The sequence below is a fragment of the Scatophagus argus genome, chromosome 21 (genome assembly GCF_020382885.2).
Source record: "Scatophagus argus isolate fScaArg1 chromosome 21, fScaArg1.pri, whole genome shotgun sequence".
In the NCBI taxonomy this organism is placed as follows: domain Eukaryota; kingdom Metazoa; phylum Chordata; class Actinopteri; family Scatophagidae; genus Scatophagus; species Scatophagus argus.
In genome coordinates this window covers 11,381,770-11,402,611 of record NC_058513.1, presented here as the reverse complement: position 1 = coordinate 11,402,611, position 20,842 = coordinate 11,381,770, and the positions used below count along the sequence as shown (strand labels likewise).

The 20,842-nt window shown below is 41.1% G+C and overlaps 2 protein-coding genes across 12 annotated transcripts in view; one reads left to right on the top strand and one right to left on the bottom strand.

Moving 5' to 3' along the window:
- ccdc186 (coiled-coil domain-containing protein 186) overlaps positions 1–11,179 on the bottom strand; it is a 25,107-nt gene extending 13,928 nt beyond the window's left edge. For 4 of the 6 annotated variants that reach the window (XM_046376570.1, XM_046376571.1, XM_046376574.1 and 1 more), the window contains exons 1-7: positions 10,884–11,018; positions 6,905–7,916; positions 6,331–6,457; positions 4,867–4,995; positions 2,294–2,506; positions 1,820–1,939; positions 772–876 (exon numbers count right to left, since the gene is read on the bottom strand). In XM_046376570.1, coding sequence (XP_046232526.1) covers positions 772–876; positions 1,820–1,939; positions 2,294–2,506; positions 4,867–4,995; positions 6,331–6,457; positions 6,905–7,916; positions 10,884–11,013 — 1,836 coding nt within the window. In that variant the 5' untranslated portion in view covers positions 11,014–11,018. Of the gene's footprint in view, positions 1–771; positions 877–1,819; positions 1,940–2,293; positions 2,507–4,866; positions 4,996–6,330; positions 6,458–6,904; positions 7,917–9,575; positions 9,720–10,883; positions 11,019–11,050 lie in introns of those variants that run through there. The other 2 variants (XM_046376572.1, XM_046376573.1) reach the window with 2 other exon arrangements.
- Positions 10,461–20,842, top strand: tdrd1 (tudor domain containing 1). 6 transcript variants are annotated; one of them, XM_046376566.1, is made up of 26 exons: positions 10,461–10,676; positions 11,004–11,168; positions 11,354–11,391; positions 11,492–11,552; positions 12,023–12,137; positions 12,294–12,360; positions 12,495–12,575; positions 12,679–12,858; positions 12,968–13,111; positions 13,333–13,498; positions 13,617–13,700; positions 14,052–14,228; positions 14,308–14,415; positions 14,714–14,884; positions 15,349–15,612; positions 15,894–16,049; positions 16,250–16,357; positions 16,486–16,653; positions 16,879–17,226; positions 17,317–17,433; positions 17,535–17,663; positions 18,890–19,057; positions 19,182–19,601; positions 19,909–19,974; positions 20,095–20,138; positions 20,295–20,842. In XM_046376566.1, the coding sequence occupies exons 1-26, from the start codon at positions 10,637–10,639 to the stop codon at positions 20,364–20,366; spliced, it is 3,657 nt and encodes a 1,218-aa protein (XP_046232522.1). In that variant the 5' UTR covers positions 10,461–10,636; the 3' UTR covers positions 20,367–20,842. The 6 variants fall into 6 exon arrangements, with proteins under 6 accessions (XP_046232522.1, XP_046232524.1, XP_046232521.1 ...); XM_046376568.1 differs by having other exon boundaries at positions 16,879–17,238; positions 19,912–19,959; XM_046376565.1 differs by having other exon boundaries at positions 16,879–17,238; positions 19,912–19,974.

Sequence of the window (20,842 nt, the reverse complement as noted above, 5' to 3'; positions counted from 1 at the left end):
GAGATTAAAAAAACAAGACAAGAAGCATGGCGACAGAGAGAATGCAATGGGTGAAACAGCATTAAAAGAGGCTCTGATATGCAACAAAAGCGATCCTGGAAGAAAGACAGATTTATGAAATTCAAGACAGGGAAAAAAGGAGGCAACTCACAAAAAATAATTTTCATAAAGAAAATTTTGGCTTTAGTTCAAGTGAGCTCCTTTACTGGGATTATTCGCTATATGGTGTAAGTTATAGCACACTTTCTTTTTCAAACATGGTATCAAGTTAAGTCATTTTGATTTTTGGAAGCTTCGTGTAAATTCATTTTATTTTGAAATCCGAAAAATGAAAAGAAACAACAAACAGTAGCTCAAATGAAGCTTTCTACAAGACGGAGAAAACATATGCAGCTCTTTACTACCATCATAAGGTATAAAAGAAAACTGCCATTCACCTGAATCAGAATCAATCACGTTTCAAAATTAATTTTTGCACATTAAAAAAACTTTTCATAATCTACTTAAAAAAAGTGTCACTGATCAGAGAGATCTGATAACCTCAATGCTTTGAGCAACTGGTTAATTGAGTCAGGGAATAGGCAAACTGCCTGCAGTCCCAGATTAGATTTCGATAAGCACGACACCACCAGAAAACACATATTTATTTACATCCATTACATGCGCACAGATCCAGACATACCCCATGTTTCTTCGACACAGAAATTTTACTTTTGCTAACATTCTTGGTCGTGAGCAAACTAATACTTGTATGTGGTAAATATGACAGACCTGGTATGTTCGGATCATGTCCTGGCAGTTCTTACGGATCTGTTCAGTCTCCTCTTTGGCCTGGATCAACTTCGACGTGGTCTCTCTCAGTTTATCTTTAGTTTCCTGCACGCAGATTAACATAAATGAGTTTTCTATTAAGGGAATTTCACTTCAAAGCAAAGTCTATACTGTATGAAGCCCTAGCAAAGATATGTAAAACGTTACAGTTTCGTGACTTCTTTTTCCGCCGAAACACATTTATCCATGTGCAAGACAAAGCAATTTACACACAAATCAGCTGCACAAACCACAACAAAGACAAACATCAATAGCTCCTGTGGCCTTGAAGAGTTTTTGCTGTTTCTTTATAGCTGTGTGTTTGCTTGGAGGCAGTTAAAAATAAAAGCATTATCTTTCCTGAGATAGAAACAATGTTAACGATGACTTCCTCGCAGGATCATTACTGTACCATTTTCACCCCATTTCATTTTCCTCCCTGAATCAAATCATGTCTTTTATGGGGCGACTGCAGATGAAATGACTGAAGGGGGTGTCATTTGTATCCTGGAAATACTTAGCAGGCGCACGTCTTTGACAAACAACAGGCATGGTCTCTAGACTAAATGAAGAAAACCAACATTAACCAGAAATTTAATGCTGTTTTCTTAGACAGATGACGCATACACTGTATACTGGAGCTGCATCAACTATATTAGTCATGTAGCTATTTGTTTTCAGTGTATGATTTGATTAAAATTTGACTGCAGCACATTCACGTTCATATCCACATCTACAGCTGCATCCAAAGTGCAGACACATTATGAACAAGTAATTAAAAAGTAGAGCTCTCTTCTCTGCCTCTTTGGTAAGTTTACAGTTGTGTAAGACAAAAGAAATTCAAAAGATCTTTTTGACTTCATTCCTTAAGTTTGCCTATAAAATTTCTTCTACTATAGTGGGTTTGGGCTGTGAATTATTACATGTTGTTTGACCACAATTCTGCTTCATCAGTAACACGTTAAATCCAAAATAAATACAATTTTTAAAAAAAATGCAGTTATGTTACCTTGTGTGTCTCCGCCTCAGTCTTTAGTTTGTTCTGGGCCCATTTGACCTTGATAAGATGGGAGTTGATCTCCTCCTTCAACTTTTCCACTTCTCGAGTCAACCTGCTAACCTCACTTTCCTGGGACCACAAATGGGTGAAGCAAGAGACAGACACATCCTTAGTTAAGCTAAGTTAGTTATTGAATAATTAGCTTTGATGCTTTTCTCTTTTTGCCTGCACTTAATAATATTCGCAACATCTTTGAGAATCTGCTGTGAAGCATAAACTTACATTTGAAGTCTGTCAAGTACAAACTGGGACAGCTATGTGTGTTTTTCAATGTCAAAAAGGCGAATTCTGCTAAATCCAGTTCAAGTTCAAATGGATACATCGAAACGATTGTGTGATAACTTTGAGCTGTATAGAAAAACTTTGTGTCCTGATATAAACGGTTTTCAAAATAACATGGTGCTTAAAATGGATGGTATTTGCCTTTGCATCATAGAGCTGCTGCAGGCGGCCTTTCTCCTGGGCCAGCTGGTTTCCTCTGAGGGCCTGGCGGTCCACCTCCTTGGTAGCTTCTCTCAACTTCTTTTCCAAACCCTCCTTATCCCGTCTCAGGTCGAGGGCCTCTTTCTCTCCCCGAACATATTTCATCACCATGGTCTCCTTCTCTTGGCGTGCCTCGTCACACTTCTTGTTCACCTGAGACGGTAGATCACACCATGAGGTTTTGTAATTTTCCAACATTTCAGTCACTGAGCTGCTTATGCCGTTGACTACTTCAGAGGACCAGAAGAAACTGATGTTTCCTTGAGGAGCTTAAAAGGAGATGGCTGTGAAGGTTCACACACTACTCCAGTTAGTCTGCTGTGTTTTTTGTCTCTTGTCTTATTTCAATATTAACACAATGACACACAATAACAGAGCATTTATACTGTTTCCATAATGTATATGTTTCATTTTTTTCTATTTTACTTATTTATTTAGGTTTTTATTTATTTGAAGCCTCTTGATCCTGTGTTGACACTGTGTATGTGACAATAAACCTCTCTAAACTTTGAGTATTACTTTATCATTTAGTACAAAGAAAGTAATAGGTTCAAATTTGCTTACAGCTTTTATACTCAGCAGGGCTCAAACTAACAATTCTTTTCATTGTCATTTAATCTGCAGATCATTTTCTTGTTGAACAGATTAATTGTTTCATCAATAAAAAGTCAAAAAATGAAATACGCCACAAACTCCCAGGGTGACATATTATTCAAATTACTTGTGTTATCCTGTTAGGTCCCCAAATAAATGATATTCAAGCAGTGAATTTTCACATTCAGTTCTTGTAAAGCCGGATCAGCTGAGTTTCAGTCTGTCTATAGCTGAAGCCCTTCATCAACCTAGAACCTTTAAGACCACGGCACATCCTGGTACTTTTCTCACACTTAGCTCTCAATGTGTTGGTTCACTCAAAGTTTTTTCTACAAGTCTCACAAGATATGTTCCTTCCTCATGCCAACAACACGCTCATGTGCCATTTCTTAACAAATTTTATGTTCCATCTTCCTTGCATGCTGGAACAAGCTGGACTTTAAGGCGAGCAATAGAATCATGAAGAAACTCAAAGAGCTGTTGTGTGCCCATTCGTGTGAGTAATGAAAACAGATACAGCACATTTTGTGTATTTGGCATTACACCATTAAAAAAAAAAGTAGTAGATGTAGATGGCAGAGTCTCTCAAATAACATGGCCAAATGTTTAAAACCTCAGGGGCAACACCTGATAATGACTCAGTCACCAACTTATACGATGGGGGACTGATATGAGGAAACAGCTCAAAAGTGACAACTGAGTGCAAAATCTACCTTGTATTGTTCACTGAACAGTGAAATTAAAAATTGTAAAGTGTGACAAAACTGTCAAGAGAAAAGTACCCTACATGTTAGGAGTGCAAACTATTGGATGAAAAATGTGCTTTCCTGCACTATTCCCTCAACAAGTGATTAAATCCAAAATAGTAAGGGTCTGGTGTGCAAAGACCTTGACCGTTTAGGTGCTTGTTTTGTGCAAATGTCTTCAAGCTACATGGGATACAGGGTTTAGCAAAAAAACAATGTACTTTTGGCCATCGTTGAGTAACCTTTATTTTAGCCATTTCAGCTTTAGCAATGAATTTGATATAAGGTGGTATATTAATTACTTTCTGGCAGTTTTGATGCACACGATGAACTAAGTTTCTAGACAAAAACAATACAGACACTGCAGAAGGAGATAACCTGGCTTGCATTTTGTCTGGCAACACAACACAGGCCACAAAAATGTGCAACTGAATGCAACATCTTGAGTATATTTCAGACAACTGATTCTTGTCTCTGAACCAATTAAACACAGAAAATCCATTTTCTTGTGTGTGTACACTATACAAATAGAATTTGTTGTATGTGTTGTGGATGGCAACACAGTGCCAAGTGCTGCATTGTGGAATGAAATCTCTTTATTATCTGTCTTAGTTGTCTTAGTTGAGCAAGACCTGTAGTCTGAGCTCAACTCAATTAATGAGTATCCTTTATTATCTTATATGAAAAGTACATGCCACAAGTATCCCTTAACTGTTTGGTAGTAATTTCTTTTGTTGTATCTTGTTAATCTTGATCATCTTCACTTCAGTATATCTATCTTATTTCTAAACCAGTCAGGATTAATTCAAGAGTGCATAGTTATCATTTTTTATACTCAGATATGGGTATAATCGTTGGATATAATCTTTTGAATAAGATGACTGTAAAGACGAGAAAGGGCAAAATTCGCTGGACACTAAACCAACATAGAAGTGTAATTTTCCCTAGAGCTAAAATTGGAAAAACTGCCCTTGGAATGGTTGGTTGATCCATTGATAATTCCATCAATTATCAATGGATTTTGATAATTATTTTAAGTAAAAACATTCTAAGTTAAGTGACAAACTGTGTGAAAGGCCAGGCATGTAAAAATGGATCAGACTGCAGCAAAACTAAGTAACAAAAGCAGCTTTTCAAAGATACACTCTCACAGTATTTGGGTTCCTGTTATACCTGTTCCAGTCGGCAGGCCATTTCCTTCTGCACATGCTGGAGGGCAGCTTTAGCTGTCTGGTCCTGGTGAATTAGTTTATCGCGGGACTCCTTCACTTCTTTAAGCAGCTCCTCCACCCTGCCCTCCAACTGCAGAAACCAGGAGTATACAGAGTTAGCAACATGTTGGGCAACACGCAAGTCTGGGCCACGCCTGGGTTAACCTGCTACACAGGATGACACCTTAACAAAAGATGTTGGAAGCAAAATAAAACTAGACAGCACAGGAAGAGGAAGGCTGTTTGGCATTGTTTTATAGCCCTAGATGGGATACTTTTACTGTGAAAACAATTACACATGACAATAATAAGTAGTCAACATTTCATCTGTTAAGCCTTAATCTGTGATTGGGAAAAAAAAGAGATCCAAGGATACATTAGGTATATGTCATGAAAATCCCACATACGCCTTTGTGCTTACACAATGCTTAAACAAACGCTGTTGCCAAGAACGCAAAAATCCATTATTATTCCTTCTATGGCAACAGCGATGCTAGTCTAATTAACAGAAAAGATCCACTGAAAAGAAAAGTGCTTGTGCTCTGGAGTGTTGTGTACATAGTAAACGTTGTAAATCAAAGGGAAGGATGTGCACCAAAAACACAAAACCACAGAATGCACACAAATGAATACAGCCTTTCATGCCTGTGTGGCACACTGAATGCTAGTGATCAGAACGCTGTGTCCTTTTCTTCTCCCCACCCGGCTGCTTTGTTTGACTTACTTGATTACCAGCTATACATGGCTCGACTCTTGATTTAATTGAAGTGGAGTGTCACTGTGACGAACGCCACTAGACACCATTCTGGTTTGTCCTCTAATTGTGCAGCAATCAGCAAAGACTCTCTGCTTTTAAAAAGATGTAATTGGTCCTCGAATTCTCAATATATTAAAGGATGATTCTAGTATTATATTGATGTGTTTTTTTTTTACCAAATCAAAACCAAATGAAATGAGTATTCAGTTCCTATATTTTCAATACGGACATATGGTATTACTAGCTGATCCTGCCCTGTTCGAGGGCCATGCTCGGATAAGCCATCAGTCTTATTTAGCAATATTTTAAGATTGCTGTGGAAACAAGTTTTTCTTTTCTCTGAGCTGTGACTGTTCGTAACAGTAAACATTATGCAAAAAAATTGAAAACATTTGTCAAAATGCAGGTGCTACGTGATCACAATTAGCAGAAGTCAATGTCCGGCACAGGCAGGAAGTCAAACAAAACATAGCAGTGGAGCCCTTCCTTGTGGATGACAAAACATGTGGTAAATCAGCTTCCATTGTTTCCATGCATGACAAACATAGCCCCAGATTTCAGAATACAATTTTGGACTAAGGAACAAACACAGACTTGTGTTTGTGCTCTAAACAGTCAGTGCCATATGACCCTGAACAACATGAATAGACCATACAAAATGAAACTAACCTTTTTAATGGTGGCCATGTGCTGCTTTTCTATCTCTGTCCTCTTTTTCAGTTCATCCCTCATGTTGTCCTTCTCGAAACAAATGCCCAGGATCAGCTCCTGATGCCTCTTGTTCTCCTCAAGCAACCTATACACACCACACACATGCACACAAGAATATAATACTATATGAAGTACTGAAGAATTCAGATTGCTGTAATTAAGGCCAAAAGACAGAGCAGGACAGTCAACTATGTGAGTTGTTCTGTGTCATTTAGCCAAAGAGTTCAGCTTCACTTCAGAAAACACTGCTTGGTCTCTGAAACAACCACTCTCTTGTGTTAGCATAATTAAGACAGATTTATACAAGAAAAAAAGAGTAAAACCATAGCAACTAGGTTAATCTCTTCCCAAACTGACCTATTATAATGGAAGCTAAATAATGTACAAATAGAAGTTTAAACTTGAGTGATGAAGGTGACTTAGTACATCATCAGCTACTCTAGGCAGCAGGAAAAACAGACACATGAATAAATATTAATATAATAACTGACAGCTCAGTACATCAATTGAAATGGATGAAATAGCAGTTTACCTCTGAATAGCTTTTTCCTGCTGTGCATACTTGTATTGCACACACTTCTCAAAGACCACCATGCAGCCCTCTTGGTCTGCAGGCAGTCCATTGACAGTTGGGCTCCCTTTCCTCTCACCTCCACTTTCACCCTCATTCAGTTGGCAGGCCAGCAGCTCTGACTCTAGCTCATCCAACAGTGACTCCTGTGACAGCGAGCGCTGGATCTGGGAAATAAGCTTTCGGCTGCAATCAGTGTCATACGGACTTGACAAGGAATGTGAGGGGGCTGAGAAGTTGGCACTAGTTTGCGGGCTGGAAGCCAGCGAGGAGCTGACAGTGTCGGAACTGGGGGTAGAACGGCCATTCGAGATCCCAGAGGTGGTTGTTGATTCGGTAGGGGAGTTTTTAGAGGAGCTCTGGACGGAAGAGGATGATGGACTCTCAGCTGAACCACTATCATCAGCAGGCGATGGCTCTGTGGAATAGTTTGTAACCAGGACTGATGGTTGCTCATTGCTGTTTGGAGTGAGGGCATGGGAATCTTTCACGTCCTCAAAAGTCAATACGGTTTCTATTGTCCCTTCAAGAACGGAAGGAGAGCTTTCTAGCACATTATCCAAAGGTGTGACTGGGAATACCAAAGGTCCACTAGACTCATTTGAAAGTGATAGCATCCCATTTTCCATAGGAACTATACTGCTGTCACAGCTGGTATCAGCATACAGCCTGTTTCCCTCTACATGTTCCTGACTGCACGTTTGATCTCCCGACTTTGCGTCCGTCTGAATATCCGTCGCAGTCTTGATTAATTCACTGTCAAGCTGTGCTCCATCATTTGCCTGACTGCACTTTTTCACCTCATCGACTCTGTTGTGAGAGATCTGTTCCTCCTCTTCTGCAGTAGATGCGCTGTCGTGACGCTGATTGACTGGGTGTGAGCCCTCTGACACAGATTCAACTTCTGATGCGTCCATCATGTGTGTATCTGAAGCAGGACCAGGCTGTTCCATGGCCTGTCTCTGATTCAAATCTGCCACGGACATAGGAAGAAGACACACAGGAGAAAAAAGAAGACTGAGTGGGAGCAAAGACTTGTTGACTTGAGTTGTGAATAGTTCTAGTTCTAATAGTCTATATATCACCAATACAGCGTCCCTGTGCTTTTTGCTTTTTGTGTCTTTCTAGGAAATCCCTCAGAATTCCAACAATAAGCTTCACATTTCCTCATGTAGGTTCTCTGGTGATTTCCAAGTTCAACTGTTACCAAAAGGAACTCCAAGACATGCCCAACAGGCACGCACACTCACTTGCTTTGACACACACTAAGAGGTGTGGTCCTGTCAAGACCTGTGACGTTGTTACACTTGTGGTGCAGCACTTTATACAACTAAGATAGGTATTCAAGATTATTAGACAGCGTCACTGCAATCCATTTCAAAGTGTGTCATCAATCCATTCAGACTTCATGGTGAGACGCACTAGAGAGGATCTGACAATTATGTCAGGCAAAGGACTGTACCGTGTTTGTATACAGCTTTTATAACTGTGTCTAATATGAAAGCAAAATGAAGAACCATAAAACATCTCCTGGTACATATTCTCATGTTTACTTTTTAGAATAAGACCTTTGAAGATTAGCTTGATAACACTTTTTTTTCTCATTTACTTTATCTTATAAATAAAAGTAAGCAGCCACTAGGCCTGTGCTCTCTAAAACCATGGAAAAGGCCCATAAACAAAGCAGTCCTGCCTCAGTCTGAAATATTCAGTCATCGCTTGAACCTCTTAAATCAAACATTTAGCAACTATGCACTATTCCCTTGGATGGAAAATGGCTTCGTCAGCCCTTCTGTGTTAATAATTGCTGAGATATGAGAATAGCAGAACGTCATGTAAACTTTAGTACAGCTCCGTGAGTTATTGTCTTTGAAAGATATGTTATAGTTAAGGTACACCACGTTTCTTGAATCAAAGCACCATTTGTCACACCTCTTTCACTATCATCTTCTCCATATACATTGCAGTTGACTCCCTCCTGCCCTAATTTACAATCAAAAACTGAACTTTTGAATCGTAATACCTGAAAGCCTTGTGCTTACATTATCCTATTGTGATAAACACAATATAACCACACACAGCAACACAATCACTCTTCTCATGTTAAGACCAGCTAAAACAGATGCAATAATGCTGATGCCTTGGAGACAGGTGTCACGCCAGGCCCTGTCAGGAATAGTTAATGTCACCAAGCCTGCCTTGCTGAAACACACCCTTTAGGTGTCCATGTATCGGCTTGGTTACTGTGTAGCTTATGCAGCAAGCAGCAGGCCGATATGCCCTTTGTAAGGTTATTTACTGCTGTTTTATTGACCCTTAGATGCATTTATCGCTAGCCCTATCAATGCCGACTTTAACTATCTAGCTGTTTAATTCGCTACGACAAGGCGTGAAGAAAACACATTACCCAGCGTAAGACACGACACACGCTAACGCTGTGGTTCAAATGGAATTAATGCTTAACAGCGGACTGACATCTTGTACGGAGGCGCTGCTTGCGTTAGCCAGCTAAGCTAACGCTGATAAGCGAGACATTAGCTTGCAGCAACTACAGTGCGCTCGCACCACTCACCTAGCGTACCTAACGCTAGCACCTGGCATAAATGACAAATACGGCTTTATTTTCACCCACCGATGGCGAAAGACCCATGGTGAACTTCAATGCAGGGAGTCGGGATGAGCGAACTTTGACGGTTCTGCCTTACCAGCTGATAGCCCTAACAAGTCACTTTGATATGACACATCAACAAATATGGCCACTGCGGGAGAACATGATGAGGTGAGAGGAACCAATGAGAGCCCAGTACGAAATGACGTTTTCTGACGTCAACACACTACGTTTCATCTGAACTTTATGGTTTCCCGAAAAAAAAAAAACAATTCTCTTGACAGGTGCATTCCAGTAAAGTACGTTAATATAACACACACATGTCATATACCCGCGATGAGTTACACATATTACTTGCAGCCTATAGTTGTTGTACTGATTGAAACAACAATGGTGCGCCGGGTGTGACCCGGCTTCAATTTGATACCAAAACCAAAACTAAAACTTCCCTCAAACTTTATATTGTTGAAAAGACACCTTCGGAATTCGTATTTTCTTTTAACTACATGACTGTGGTATTATAAACTTTGCCATAATAATGTGTAGTAAAAAAATCAGCAAAAATATTAATTATATCAGGCAATATCTATTCAGATAATTAAGGTTACAAAACAGAGATTTAATGTTTCCATGGCTTTTACTACTTTGACTATATCATTGTTTAATGTATGTTACATAATAAGAACGCAGGAAGTGGAAATCATCTCAACAAATTAATTTAACCACTTTGTGTATTTGGCCCACTTAATTTCACAAAGCTGCAGCTCAGCTTTTCACAGAGAAGTGTAATCCACCAGTAAATGTAACTTTCTGAAAGTTTGTAAAGAGATACTGACTCAAATGATGGAGCGGTTTCAGGCACGAACCCGGACAGTATTTTAATATAATGTCCCCACAGTTCTTGAAGACACATATGTCTTCCATCTTGGCCGTCACTCCAGTTCATTGTTCTCTACGCCCATAACAATTGTAAAGGACAAAAAACACGTTCAGACACGTAACTCAACTGACCATTGAGACAGAAATTACACAACAATTAATTTCATTCCGACCTGTTGATTTAGCCGCAATTGAGGCTACTGCGCATGTGCAACACTTCCTCTCTTGAGAAAAACGTGTGCTCAGGTAAAAATACTGACCGTGGAATTGAAAACCTTAAAGTACATATATGTTCCTTTGAGTTTACATATTTATATGTATCGTAGCAGTACATTCTTTGAGTCTGCCGTTAAAAAAATAACTCAGTTACCACCGTTTGCATTAGCTTGCTACCGTTAATAGCTAGCCTAGGCAGCGAGTTAGCTTGTCATTCAGCATAAAGTTTAACGTTACTTAACGTTAGCTGTTTGACCTCTGACTGGCCCGGTGACAATACAGCGTTGTGTGCACTTGTCACACACACACCATATTTTAATGAAATGTCTGATTTGATATAATCTATGACTGTGACAGCTGGCGCCATGTACAGCTCATTTTCCCCAAACCTTATTCGACCTAACCTGCCCTTGAGGAAACCATCATCGAACCCGTTGGCTCTTGGCGCATCGCCTCCTGCGAGACATCTCACCACGCCCGACGTTGCATCAGTGTGCCCCGCAGCATGCGCCGCTGGAAACGGTAAATCAGTGCCATAATTATCAGACAACTAGCTGCCATCCTCGTTGCTTTTCCAATTTGGATAACAGCCAATAATACCTAAAGAGCAATAAAATGTCAATATGTGAACATGGCAATATTATGAGCTACTATGTTAGGTTATCTCGTACCTTTTAATTTTTTTTTATTCCTGTTGTTATTTGCAGGTCCTGCAAATTCACCAGTCATCAGGGGGACATCTGCAGTAACAAACTTGCAGTTCTTCTTGACTTACCCCTGTGTTCTGTTCAATCAATGTCCTTTATTGGTGCCATTTTTCCAAAAAGCTTTTTCCGTCTTTATAGGTGTCAGGTTCCATGACACAACCACTGACAGTATACTTCTGCAATTACTGTGGCCAGCAAGGTAATATTGTGGCTATTTAAGTAATAATTATATGTTAAGTGTTACATAAGGTTTCTGCAGCTTTGCACCACTGAGTGTCAGCATACAAGGTTTAAATTAAACCTGATTGGCTTAATGTGACGCTTGGATTTACTCATGTTTATTAGTAAACGGTAACATTTCTCAGCCGTGGTTGCAATCGAATGTGTTTTTCTTAATTCTGGCCTATTTTATTCTCCTGCCTCATCTGAGCAGGTGTTGCTTCAAAAATTGTCAGACATGTCAAACACTATATTTTAATAAAAAAAAACTTGACACATTGAATACATTTAGAACTCATGGAGGACAACAATTAAGTACAATATCGATTAACCGTTTCAGTTACTTATTCTTAACACTAAGAAAAGTCACTGTGGTTACAGTGACTTGTTGCTTTGCATTCAAATACAAAACCTTTAGCGGTTTCTGATCAACTTGTGTTATCTTCCCAGGAAATTTTCGGTGCAAGCGCTGCAAAAAGACGCCTTACTGCTCTGTGGCGTGTCAGACAGAAGACTGGAAGGCACACAGACACATGTGCAAATCTGTTGATCCAGAACCTGCAAAGTAAGCTTGGTCAACTCTTGAGTACCACCGATCGTCAGCTGTGAAGTTTTATTAATGCTAAGGAAAACAAGTCAGTTTGTGACTCAGCAGTAAGGATCATGATGTGTCCACTGTCCAATAAATAAGATGCACTCGCTTGTTTCTCTTGATATAAAGAGAGAAGCCAAAGGAAACCACAGGTTTGCATGTGGCAGGACACAGAGCTGGTCCACTTGAGTCTAAGGTAATGGCAATGATTTTGGGAGCTTTTACTGCAAATGTAACAAAAAACCCCAAAAGGTTTTATATTTTGTGAATTAAAATAACTATATGTAAAACATTTGTAATCTGTGTTATGTTATCTTTTGTTAATGGAAGCCTGGTGATGCATGCAGCCTCCAGAGGGTCTATTTGAAGGACTTGCATATGAGTGAAGTCATTAAGGGAACAGTCATGCAGGTATAACATACCCAGTTTGCCTCAAGTGTAAAGGCTGATCTGGCCAATGTTACTGAACACCAAAGCACAACGTCTCTTTGTTGTCATTGTGTTTGATTTTTAGGCATCTGTTGTAGAGTTTCACAACCCTGGCAGGTTCTTCCTTCTTGCCCAAAGCCCTGAGGTGCTCAAAGCTCTGCGAGACATCAGCTCAGAGCTTCAGAAAACATACAGCTGCCCATCGGTGGCGACATATATACCCTGTGTTGGAGAGGTTTGCGCAGTTCAGTTCTCCTGTGACCTGGTGAGCAGAGGCCTTCTTAAGCAGTTTGACAAGAGACACAAGTGTTAGTATCCACATTGGCTTGGTCCTTTTCTGTTGTCCTCTGTATATTTTTTCTTTCAATGTGTAGAACTGGTACCGAGGCCTGATCCAGACTTTGGCTAGTGACCAGAAAATGGCTAATGTTCTTTACATTGACTTTGGCAATGAGGAGGATGTCCCAGTGGACAGGATCAAGCCTCTGGCTGCTAACATCCAGCCACTTTGTCCATGCGTAAGTACATTTTTAGTTGTTGTTCTTTTTTTTTTTTTGTTATATGCCAGTGTGGCACTGATGGGCAGAAAAAATATTTTTGTTCCATGAATATTAATAATGCACAGCCAACTATCAAAGTCGTATTTTGGACAGTTGGCTGTATAACACAGTCACGATGACAGTTTGTAGAGTCTTACAGTTGCCATGAAGACACAAGCACTTGCATCTGTTACTTCTAGGCAATGGAGTGCTGTATTGCAGGGGTGGTGCCAGTCGCTGACAAGTGGTCAGGCGAGTGCTGTATTGCAGTGAGACAGCTATTGGCTGGCAAGATCATCTCAGTTAAGCTGGTGGAAACACTAGAGTACAGTCGCATCCATGCTGTGGATGTCCTGCTTTCAATGGGTAGGTTGTAATAAGTTAAAAAGGCTGGAAAAAACAAGCTATGAAGTGCGATTTGTGATGGGGATATGTGGGCAAAATATTTGTGGACTCAATTAAGACAACTCACTGTGCCTTCTAGGGAAGCAACTGAGCGCATTCCTCATTGAGAACGGCTATGCAGCAAAGGAAACTATCAGCGCAACGCCAACTGAGCAAGAAATACGTGAGTCAGCATCAGGATTCCAACTCAAATCAATCTGCAGACCAGGGCTGCGACACAGAAAATCTCTAGAAATTCCTGTTACACTATACAGTTTACTGAAATATGCAATAGCCGCTCTTTTTGGTGTTATTAAAATTCATGAATGCCATTTAATTATCCCCAAAGATATTACAGGTATTCAGGCTGATATCATACTATGTATTTAGCTTTTGGAAACATGTAGTAGGGTCCTTCAGCGTTTGAATTTGTACTGTGTTTGTTACCAGTTTGGAATATTTAGAGTGGGCTGGTCAGTGCTGCATGTTTACGCTCTGTGGTTGTAAATATAATGAAAATTTTGAATTTCCTCAGACGGCATGATGAGTGCATCCTTGGAAAACTTCAGGCGTCTCTCCAACGGGAAGGATGACAACACCTGGGCCCAGCCACCCGAGCCGCTGTCACAGGCAGTGGGTGACTCTTTCTCTGTTGTGGTCACCCACTTGCAGTCGCCCAGTGAAATTATTGTGCAGAAAGTGGCAAACGCCGGTAGGATGCGTTTGTTCTAGAACTTTAAGCGCTGGATTTTGACATTTATGTTTAATATAAGAAAGCTTCTGGTTCATAGGAGTGATTCAGGAGTTGCAATTGAAGCTGAGGGAACACTGCAGTCAGGTCTCAGCCCCCCAGAACTTCAGACCAGCCCCCGACACAGTTTGCTGTGCCCAGTTCTCAGGTATGTTGGGAATAGGCCCATTTGTAGCTCAATATTGTAGCTAAACAAATTAATACATGGCAAACAAAACAATTTGCACTTCAGCCAAGTTTCAGCTGAACCAGGATTTATATTTGCAATTTATTAATTTGTATATATGGTCAGAAAATGTGTCACAGATTAAACATAGTGAGTGTTTTTCGTTGAAGCGTTTCTGCATTCATTTCTCAAAATATGTTGTCATGCGGTGTAATTAGTAGTTTATCTTGGTTGATCTGTTTTGTGAATCTAAGCTCAAAGGTCAGCATGTTTCTTCCAGAGGACAAGCAGTGGTACAGAGCTAAAGTTCTGGCTTATTCATCGGAGGAACGAGTCTGTGTCGGCTACCTTGATTTTGGCAACTCCGAGGAGGTGGATTTAAGCTGCCTGCGGCCTATCAGCCCTTCACTGCTGGACCTGCCCATGCAGGCTATTCCCTGTGGTCTCGCAGGTAGGATATCTGTTATGAGACACATTTTAAATGGTTGTGACATGACGAAAGTGTGTTTAATGCCCCTGTATTGAGTCATGCACCTATAGATTCTTTGTTTTCCTTTTATTTATTCTGTAGTGTTACTCATCCCCAAAACTTCAGTGTCAGCAATATCAACATGAGGTTGCCTTGCCGTTATACTGTATGCATTAACTTCAGTTTAAGTACCTGAATTATGTCAATGTAATGTCAGACACTTAAAGATGTCTTGACCTGTGCTTCCACATTTCTTGGAACAAATCCACCAGTATATCAATAATGCTTATTGAGACTTGTCAATAAGCATTATTGACATATTTGAGCATATTATTGGCTTTGAAGTTTTGAGTTTTGTTCAGTGAATTTTAAAAGCACACATTTATGTTTTTCTCAAAGTTGTCTCTCACACCTTCACACACGTCCATTTCCGGGCTCCTTTTCAGGGGTGCAGCCTGCTGGGGAGTGCTGGTCAGAGAACTGTCTGTTGGCCCTGCAGCTGAGGGTATCAAACAGAATACTGCGCATTGAGATCCAGGGAGCGCATGAGGGCAAGGCTTTGGTGGCCATGATTGATGAGGCCAGTGACCCTCAGGCCAATGTAGCCGAGCTGTTGAGCGCTGCTGGCTTCAGTGCACCTGCGCCTGTTACCACCAGTAGTGAACAGCAGGCTGACCAGACGGCAACTGATGCTTCTGCCGAACCACATGGTGGGAAATTAATGTCAGTTACTTTGATGAGGTCATATCAAGTTCTATTTAAAACATAAAAAATAATCATCAAATAAAAGTAGTGATTATTCCTTTTTGAGAGTCATTAACAATCACTCCTTTTAAGGGGTGAACGGAACATCCAGTGTTAGGGTAGATTTAGCTCAACTGAAATGTCATAAATCTTTATCAAGTGTGCATACCAGAGTCACAGTTACAATTCTCTTCTCTCATTGTCTGAAGCATATTAATGCAGCTGTTTAAATTACTGCTTTCAACAGAAAAAGTTAAGATTAATGATTCAGTGCCTGCCCCAGCATGTGAGCCTCTGGTCTGGTCTGGCACTGAGCTTCCCTGTGATGGCCAGACAGTGGCCCTGCTAGCCAGTGTGGTGGAGAACCCGCAGGAGTTTTACTGCCGCATCAATAGCCCTACAGGTATTGTTGCTTGTTCAGTTCAGAGGGCTACGGTTATTGATTAATATAGCTAAGTACTGGCTGATAGTATGTGCCATTATGAACATTGCAAAAATAATTCATATGTGCACACAAGACTTGATTTTTTTAGATCTTGATACTTTGATGTGACCTTTTCACATGCCACAGTCTGTTTCAATGTACTTGTGTGTGTCTGCCAGACCATCAGCAGCTGACTGAGCTGGGGGCTGAGTTGAAACAGCACTGTGAGGCAAACACCCCCCCTTTTGTGCCCAAAGAGGGAGAGCCCTGTTGCGCCATGTTTCCTGGTGAGACTGGTTATACCACTGGTTTCAATACACACTGTTATCTCATCAGACAGACACTGATGTTCAGAATTTCCTCCTTTTTGTGGGGGGAGGGGTTTCGTTTACATAATGTGCTCTATGCTCCCTAGTTGATGGACAGTGGTATCGAGCTATGGTAAAAGGGCTCTCTGAAGAGGAGGTGTCTGTAAACTTTGTGGATTATGGTTATAGCATGAAAATTGAAAAAAGCCTCCTTCGATCCATTACACCGCGACTCCTGACTCTACCCTTCCAGGCAATTCGCTGCAGCCTCGCAGGTAGTGTGTGTGTGATATTAACTCCATTTGGGATCAAAATAAGACAGTTTTTTGGTCTGTTTATTCAAGTGATTACTGTGATCACTCTGAGAGCATGAATGAAATTTTACTCAAATTAACAAAAAGCTTTGTTGTTTGAAATGGCCACAAAAGCTGAAGTAAAAAGATCATAGAACAATGTTTTTAAGATTAAGTTTCTTAAAGTGTGTTTGTGTTTGGATTCAGGTGTGGAGCCCCTGGGATCAGAGTGGAGCAGTGAAGCCCTGATGTGGTTCCAGACTCTGATATCTGGCGAGCAGCTCTCTGCACGTGTCCTTTCCATCTCTGAACAAGGCTACAATGTGAAGCTGGAGAGCAGAGGGCAGGATGTGGCAGCTGCTCTACTTTCAGAGCAACTTGCCAAAGCTCCTGGAACCATTCCCAAAGAGACGCATGCGACCACAAGCTCTGATGCCAAACAGCTAGAGAAAATAAAGGAAAATGAGCACAGCCAAATGCATGTCCAAGCCTCCAACCAGATCAGAGCCAGTTCCAAAGAGATACCAGCGGAACAGACTGCAGTGTTGTCAGAAGGTCAGCTGCTGTGTAAGTGTGAAGAGGAAATTAAATGGTTAGATCATCTGAGGAGCCTGACTGAAATTATGTGCTGTAATCTCGTTTCAGCCCCGTCTTTCCCAGTGGACTGGAAGACAGTGGAGCTGCCTCTCAATGAGACCTTCCAGCCTTACATCGCAGCTGTGATTAGTCCTTCTCTCTTCTATGTGCTCGGTCCCAACCAGGGTCAGAACCCTCGCTCTTGTCCACGTTTATTTTAAGAACATGAACAGATGGTGAAAACTTGAATCTCTTTCCTGTTGTGCTTGCTGTGTGTTGTTGTGCAGGTGACCAGCAGAAGCTCGGAGGGGTGATGATGGAGCTAGCTGCCTACTGCAGCAACAAACAGGCCTCTTTCTCTTTCACCGGCCTGAGCAGACCAGCTCCTGGGGCTGCCTGCTGTGCCCGGTTCTCTGGTAAGGAATGCTTCTATTAGTTCCATAAATACATTCTGTATTTCATAAGCTCAGAGATAATTTGATCAGCGGTCTTTCTATGAGATTGCCAAATAGTGACTAGGTGCCTGCCAAAACTGTAACAAGTACTGCTGCTTGTTGGTCAATCCCTTCCCCAAAATCCCTCCCCTTTGCTTCCGTATCTAAAAGTCTCTGGCTCTTTACACACTGTAGACATGAATGGAGCAAGTGAGCGAGCATGGTTTATTTTCTAAGCATTGCTATGACCCCTTAAAACCACTAGGTGTCAGACAGAGTGAATGGCTGTGTGAGCAAGCTTTGACGTCCAAACATGATGTGAAACAAAGTCTCAAATAGATAACAAAAGATAACAAAATGAGAAAAAAAGTGCAGATTCACAGATGTGCATAATAGCTAAAAAAAATTAATGTTGAAACATTATTTCATATCTATACATGTCTATTAAAAAATGTTATTTTTTGCTTTGATGCCAAAACAGTCTGCTCTTCTTTGAGTTCCACAAAGGTTTATTCACTTTCACATGACATCATAGGCTATGAGGAAATTCCATCAAGTGTTTGATAGGTTTTTGTCAGCAGGGGAAAACCCCACCACACAGGCCACATCGTTCACACTTTGCCGATCATCGTTGAATGATCCAAGGCGAGAGACCCTGTGAGGACCAGCTGATCCGTCACTGAGCCACTCCGCTCCGAGACGCACACGATCAGCCAACACGAATTCCCTTCACTCATTCTCCCATCCAGTTTTCATGTTTTCTCGTTCACCGTGTTTTGAGACCCCACCTGCAGTTGTTGCCCCTGCAGACCTAAGCTGGTAATTTGGTGTCTGCTAGTAGATATAATTACACAGTGCGCGTGCAGCCGAACGCAGGAGCGGCTCTTCTTTAAACACAGTATGCAAGTAGGAGAGTACAGCCTGGCATACATTCCGCAGCTAACAACAGGGTCTGTTTTAATGGATTTTTCAGTGCTGTCTGTAGGGTCTTAGCTGGTAAAAACTCATCGTTTTTTAAGGGCAGCTGTGTAGGCAGAGTCGTTTATGTCATGTCTTACAGTCTGGATTCGAGGATTTAGTTAGTTGAAAATATTTCTTACTTTGTAAATGCATGAATACGCTCTCTAGACATATTAAATCTGTGTATGTTGGTGCTCACAGAACTGCCAGTACGTGGAATTTAACACTAGTTGGCCTTTTTCCCCCAGCTGACAATATCTGGTATCGTGCGGTGGCTCTGGAGGTCGGTGACAATGAGATGAGTGTCATCTATGCAGATTACGGCAACACTGAGAAGGTGCCATGCTCCAGTATCTTGCCCATTCCCATGCACCTGCTCCAGCTCCCCTATCGGATCACTCGCTGCACCCTCGCTGGTGAGGGTGCTCTGATATTATTTCAAACTTGACCACATGTGGTCTTTGTAATTGCTCTCGGCTTTACTCCTTATCACAGTCCTCCCCGCATAAAACCCTTTGCCCCCTTCTTCTCTGTCTTTAGGTAAGGAACACTTCCCTGCAGAGTGGCCGGAGGAAGTGCAGCAGATTTTTCGAGGCCTGCTCTTGAATGGCGTCCTCGCCACTGTCCAGTCATTTGACGGCTCCGCCAACGTGCTCTCGCTCAATCTGCACACTGAGAGCGGCGGAGGGAACGTCACAGCCGTAATCTTGGATGCACTACGGGCCCGAGCCGAGAGTAATCCTTGTACATCCACGACCCACGTGGCTGAGCAAACTGACAGCAGTACATCTGCTGCTGCCAGCACTACAGCTGTACCTGAATGCCTGCAGCCTACATCCATACCTGAAACCCAGAAGGGAGAGGAAAATGCAACATCTACCACTGGACCCACCATAACCCCAGAGCCGGCAACGTGGACTCCCCCGCAGAAGAAAAACTCTCCTGCAGTATCACTCAGTGGTTGGTCAAGTCATGGTTTCACATTGTGATTTTTTTTTTCCTCCTAGTTTTATTACATTGTACACCGAACAGAATACCCCAGCAAACTCAGCATTTGCTCACGTTTTCAGAGTTGATGGTGTTTTACTTTAAGTATTTCAGTAGGTTTACATAACAAGAAAGATGAGCAGCAAGTAATGATTCTTAACACCTTTGACCTAATCTATTCATTTTTACAGATTAATCAATAAAATAGATGATCCAGGATGGTGAAGTATAGTAAGTGCTGAATATTAAACAACAGTTGTAATTATACTTTGTTTTTCAGAAGATCCAATTCAGAAGATTGTTGAGCAGTTGGAGCCTCCGTGTACAAATGGTACAGAAACCAGTGGTGTGTACACTTTAAAACAACAACATGACCTGTGACTGCCCAACATATGATAACACTACAATTAGTTTGTGACTGTTAAATATGATACCTCATTCGTTCCACTTTCTGTTTGAATCTCAGATCCCGAGTCCTCTAGCTGCAGCTGTCTGAGCCTGCAGACGAAGGTCGGAGCTGTTTTTGCTTGGTTTTTGATTTTTTTCAGATAGAATATTGTTTTGGTTTGTAAAACCAGAATGTAAAGACCATCTTGTACTTACGTTGTTATGTCATGTTGGCTAAAACTTGCCAGTAGATGATGTGTCTTTTGTTACCTTTCACAGATTGACCACCTGGAACAGTTGATGCAGCTGCAGCTTTCTCTCATTAAGCAATTAATGGGACAGAAGAAATAAGATTTTAACATAACCTTACAGCCTTGTTTGCCAACTTGTTGAAATCAGAAGACCTCCAGAAGCAGCCTTCCAGCTTATTTACTCACTTTATTCCCAAAGTTATCTTCCAGCTTTTGGTTTCTTTTCTTTATCTTTTCCTCATTAGTGATTGTCCACTCTGATAAGAGCTTTTATGTTTTAAATTGTTTGAAATTCCATTTTTACTTTAAATATTGTTTTTTCAGAAAAAAAAAAATGCTGAATGCACTTATGTTTGTTAAAGTTGGCAGAAAAAAAAATTGCTTCACAAGATGTTAAACTTCAAATTATCCAAGTGTGTGGTTGTCAGCTTTTGGTGTGCTGTAGCACATGCTGTGCTGCCATCTGTTCTCTGTTGAATCCTAATCACCTGTTCAGGTGGGATGTCCAGCCGGAATAATTTGTTTTACACGTGTTTCAGTTTTTACATAAACGTTGTGTGACAAAAACAACAGAAA